This window comes from Ictalurus furcatus, chromosome 8 (assembly GCF_023375685.1).
Source record: "Ictalurus furcatus strain D&B chromosome 8, Billie_1.0, whole genome shotgun sequence".
Lineage (NCBI taxonomy): Eukaryota > Metazoa > Chordata > Actinopteri > Siluriformes > Ictaluridae > Ictalurus > Ictalurus furcatus.
In genome coordinates, this window is record NC_071262.1 from 680,034 (window position 1) to 685,033 (window position 5,000).

The 5,000-nt window shown below is 42.9% G+C and overlaps 1 protein-coding gene across 6 annotated transcripts in view; it reads left to right on the forward strand.

Moving 5' to 3' along the window:
* Nucleotides 1-3,964, forward strand: part of tmem231 (transmembrane protein 231) — a 9,373-nt gene extending 5,409 nt beyond the window's left edge. For 2 of the 6 annotated variants that reach the window (XM_053631658.1, XM_053631660.1), the window contains exons 4-7: nucleotides 49-192; nucleotides 542-623; nucleotides 722-825; nucleotides 2,217-2,500. In XM_053631658.1, the coding sequence (XP_053487633.1) occupies nucleotides 49-192; nucleotides 542-623; nucleotides 722-825; nucleotides 2,217-2,381 (495 nt within the window). In that variant the 3' untranslated portion in view covers nucleotides 2,382-2,500. Of the gene's footprint in view, nucleotides 1-48; nucleotides 193-541; nucleotides 624-721; nucleotides 844-1,109; nucleotides 2,501-2,944 lie in introns of those variants that run through there. The other 4 variants (XR_008386628.1, XM_053631661.1, XM_053631662.1 and 1 more) reach the window with 4 other exon arrangements.
* The last annotated feature ends 1,036 nt before the right edge of the window (nucleotides 3,965-5,000 follow it).

A 5,000-nucleotide genomic window follows, 5' to 3' on the forward strand; every position in this document is an offset into this window, starting at 1 on the left:
ATGTCTCTCTCTCTCTCTATCTCCCTCCCCCATGTCTCTCTGCTGTAGCGGATGTCGGTGGTGGTGATGCAGTCGATGTTGTTGCTCCAGTCCTCGTCTCCTGTCCCCGTGTCTCAGCTCTTCATCAGTGGAGATCTGAAGCTGCAGCAGAAGGAGCCTCTCTCTCACCGCGGTGTACACACTGATTATAACGTGAGCGGGAATCGTTCAGCCTTGAGTGGACAGACACACACACACACACACACACACACACACACACACACACACACGTCACATGACCTTCTCATCTCAATGACTTGTCCCCACCTCAATAAGGAACTGCAGTGAGTTTAAGAAATTCAGGGAAATGCTGTGTGTGATGCACACTTTCCTGGAACACTTACACATAATTTCAACATTTAGATGATCATTAATACTGAGTGTGAGTGTGTGTGTGTGAGAGAATGTGAGTGTATGTGTGTGTGTGTGTGTGTGAGTGTGTTCACTGATTTCTCTTTCCTTTTAGTGCTAAGCTCCACCTGTTCCTTTGTTTCTTCATCAGGTGTCTGTGATCGACTCAGCGAGTCCTTTCGCAAACTCTTATGATCTCACCACCATCGTCAGGAACTACCAGGAGAGAAACTGTACGTGTGTGTGTGTGTGTGTGTGTGTGTGTGTGTATACAGTGGTTGAAGTATTGCAAAAGCATTTTAATCATGTGCTTTCTCTCTCTCTCACACAGTAACCACCTATCTATCGTGTCCTGTCCCAGTGTGGACTTTCGGTCGAGCAGCGAACGCACCGTTTCAGATTATCGCAGAAATCCGTTACCCAGTGGAGACAATAACATATCCTTTACACACTGTGAGTGTGTGTTTTAAATGTTAAAAAAATCACACACACATAATCTAATGTTTAATGTTTAACATATTATCCATTGACGAAGGAAAGACAGTGTGTGATTATGATGTGTGTGTTAGACTTTAATCATTCAGGAATAATCTGCGAGCCCAAAGTTAACCTCGTTACACTTTATTTATTTTTTTTTAAATTCCAGATGTTTAATCTAGTACTACTGTAACATCTGAACATTTTATTATGTCAATACCATAAACTCTCATGGCTTTCAGTGGGTCCTGTGCTCCCACAACAAGGCCGGCAGTGTTGAGAGACAAGGCGTGATGATAAGCTGATAATCACTGTGGCACTAGCAGTTGTTATAGAGCTTGTTGTTAGGCAGCAGTAACACTAGTAGTACGAATACTTTCTGTCTAATGTAAACAATAGTTACTGTATAATATTATTCGTATCCAGCGTCTGTATAATATACAGTGGTGCATGAAAGAATTTTCTACATTTCTGCTTAACTATGACCTAAAACTTAGTTGGATAACGACTCGTGTGTTTAGGGTCGTCGTCTTGCTGCATGACTCACTTTCTCTTCAGATTCAGTTCATGGACAGATGTCCTGATATCTTCCTTTAGAGTTCGCTGCTATCATTCAGAACTCATTGTTCCATCGGTGATGGCGAGTCGTCCTGGTCCAGAACCCCGACAATACCACCACCATGTTTCACAGATGGGATCAGGTTCTTATGCTGGAATGCAGTGTTTTCCTTTCTCCAAACATAACGCTTCTCATTTAAACCAAAAAGTTCTATTTTGGTCTCCTCCATCCACAAAACATGTTTCCATTAGACTTCTGTCTCGTCCACGTGATCTTTATCAGACTGCAGAAGGGCAGCAATGTTCTTTTTGGAGAGCAGAGGCTTTCTCCTTGTAACCCTGTCATGTACGTCGTTGTTGTTCAGTGTTCTCCAGATGGTGGACCCGTGAACGTTAACATTAGCCGATATGAGAGAGGCCTTTAGGTACTTAGAAGTTACCCTGGGGTCCTTTCTGACCTCGTGGACTATTACACGCCTTGCTCTTGGAGTGATCTTTGTTGGTGTCCACTCCTGCGGAGGGGAACGACGATCAGTACGACAGTCAGTAGCTCTGTGGTGTAAAGCACGAGTTGATGAGTCCCCTTTTGCGTCCACGTGTTCCGTGAACACCAATAACTCTGAGATTATTCGCAGCTAGTTCCCTTTCAGGTCCACTTTACCAGGACTGACTAAGGTTGGGTTCATTTAAATAGAACTGTATGTGAAAACACCTTAAAATTACAGGTGACCTGTACATAACGGGTGACGTCTCGATGTCGAGTGTGTTTCTCTTCCTTAACTGCGTGCGTTACGTATCGGCCGGGTTTCTGGGAGACGGTGAAGTTTGCCTGGGTTCAGTACGTCAGCGTGTTGCTCATCTTCCTCTGGATCTTCCAACGCATCCAAACCTTCGTCTTCAACAACCGTGTCCTGCCCACTGTACCTGTCTCACTGCACAAACCGCACTCCTCCTGACCTGTGTGTGTGTGTGTGTGTGTGTGTGTGTGTGTGTGTGAATGATGTGTACAGTTTGATATAATAGCATCACTGTAGTTTTTTGTAAATGTCTCAGTGATTAAACATGTTTGTTCAGACCTGTCTGTCTCTCAGTGTGCGTGGAACAAAATTAAGAATGGGGTATAGCGATGAACAAAATGGCGACCACACTGTCTCACTGCCCGAGGAGTCGTTTGTTAATTTAATTCAAACGGTCGACTAGTATTCTGTAGTTAATGCTAATATAAACACCACGGCTCAGCTGAGTCGATGAGCAGGAGCGTCAGGATCCATCCTCGGCTAAACTGTTCGACTAGAACCCGCGTTAGCTTCACCTTTAACGGTATCACCTGTTATTTATGTATTTATTTTAATGGAAAAATATATTTACTTATTTATTTTGTCTTCCGTCATCGACTGAAGACATTGTCCCACTCAAGTAATTATTTGTTATGAGAGCAGAGTATTTTTGCTCATATTTACTGAGGATATAGTGATCCTGGATAATAGTAAGCCACTTGTTTTTTTGTTTTTTTTTTAAGACTACACCACTGGGCCACTGATAACGCTCGATCCACATCCCTACACCCGGCTCTGTCCTAACCTGATCAGAACCTGATCAGAACCTGATCAGAATACTGTTCACTGACTCTGCAGTGTATAGTGAAGATAGCGGAGAACATCACGGGCGTCCCTCTCTCAAATACGCCATGTCTATCACAAACACGTCCTCAGTACACCGTATAACCACCAGTATAAAGTCTGACTCCTCCGTCCGCTCACATTAACCCTAATCAAAGGTACCACAATGTCTGACTAATAAACTGCATCCTGTTCACCTCGCTCGGAATTAACACGCACACACTCCGTTGTCACACACTAGTCACTAAACATCTTGTATTTGTTCTACTTTTTGGTCTTATGAATCATTCATGGAGACACACATTTAGGAATGCCTGAATCCAGGTACACCTGTGCCAGTAGTACCTGTCGTACAGGTACAGCACACTTTATTCCTGACAGTCCTGGACATGATCTTCTGTGCCGGTAGCTGTAGTGATTGCACACACTGTCATTATGATACCGATTAGTGTGTACCACGTGTTCATGCTGCTAGAGCGTGTGAACAATTGTGTTTGTTTTATTGTCTTATTTTATTACTGTTGTTGATTGTCCTGCTGTGTGGAACGGTATGTTCCTGCTCAGCGTCTCTTTATCGTCATGTCCTCTGTTCACTGCCAACTTTTCATATTTTTACCTGCATGTTGTCAGGTGCGTTCCTCCATCCACACTTCTGTAACGTAACACCGAGGCTGTGGAGGAAACACCATCTCCTTTAAACTCCCTTCAAGTTGGAATGACAGTAAAATCAAACTCTCGTATTTGTAATGTCTGATCTAATCTAATCTAATCTAATGCGCTGCTTTATGAGAAATCGGGTTCCTGCAGACCGTCAGCACACCGTCGGACCATTTCAGGAACTTTTATTATTATTATTATTCTCCACACTCTGAATCCTTAGGTGAAATTCCATCACAGGAACCATTTCAGGAACTCTGGAGTTTGGGTTAGTTTCCATCGAATGAGCCATTTTAGTTCTAAGAAATGTTTTACGGTGGGGTGGGGGTGGGGTTACGGGGAGGGTGTGCCAGACTTTGTCGTTTATTGTGTTTAATTTGCCAGACCTCTGTGTTGTGGCCCATCTGCTGTCATTCTAGGTTCCCTGTAGGGCTCAGATACCTGACCTTTTTTTTTCTCTCTCATTATGACTGACTTCAGTATTCCCAGAGGGTCGGATGGTAGTATGGATAATTTTGTGAGCTGATTTTTGATCAGTTGTTCTATTTGTTTGGTTGGTGTTGTATGTTTAGTTTGAAAAATGCTAATAAAGAAAGCTTGATAAAAAAAAAGAGAGAAAAGTTTTACGGGATGGGGTGGTGGTGCGGAGGGTAGTGATGTCTTCTCGGGTTCGGGGTTTGATGCTGAGCTGGGGTTAGTGTCTGTGTGGAGTTTCTGTGCATGTTCTCTCCACGTCTGTGAGGGTTTTATTTGCCGTTCCAGAAGTCATAGTTTATGACATAATGGTTTCTAGAGTGGGAACACAGAAGAGGTGTGTGTGTGTGTGTGTGTGTGTGTGTGTGTGTGTGTGTGTGTGTGTGTGTGTGTGTGTGTAAATCTTTAACAGTCATGCAAATACATCAGTGAACTGAAAATGAGAAACAGAGATGTTTTACACACACACACACACACACACACACACACACACACAAATTCTCAGATTTGCTCTGTAAGTCCTGTGTATTCCAGTATGAGCTCATGGAATGACTTCACTGTTCCCTCCCTATTAAGTGTACTACACTCTTAAAAAGAAAGGTTCTTCAATGGTTCTTTACAGTGCCATAGGTTCTGCAAAGAACCTTCTTCTTGTCAAGAACCTTTCTTCATTGTATAGGGTTCTTAAGTTGAGCTATATAGTTATTAAAGAATTTCCTTATGTTTCATTATGTTTCATTACAGGTTCTTCATAGCAGTGTATTGGTTCTTCAAGGTCTCATCCCTTAACAAGTTAAAGTGAACCCGGTAAGGACCGGAAAAGGT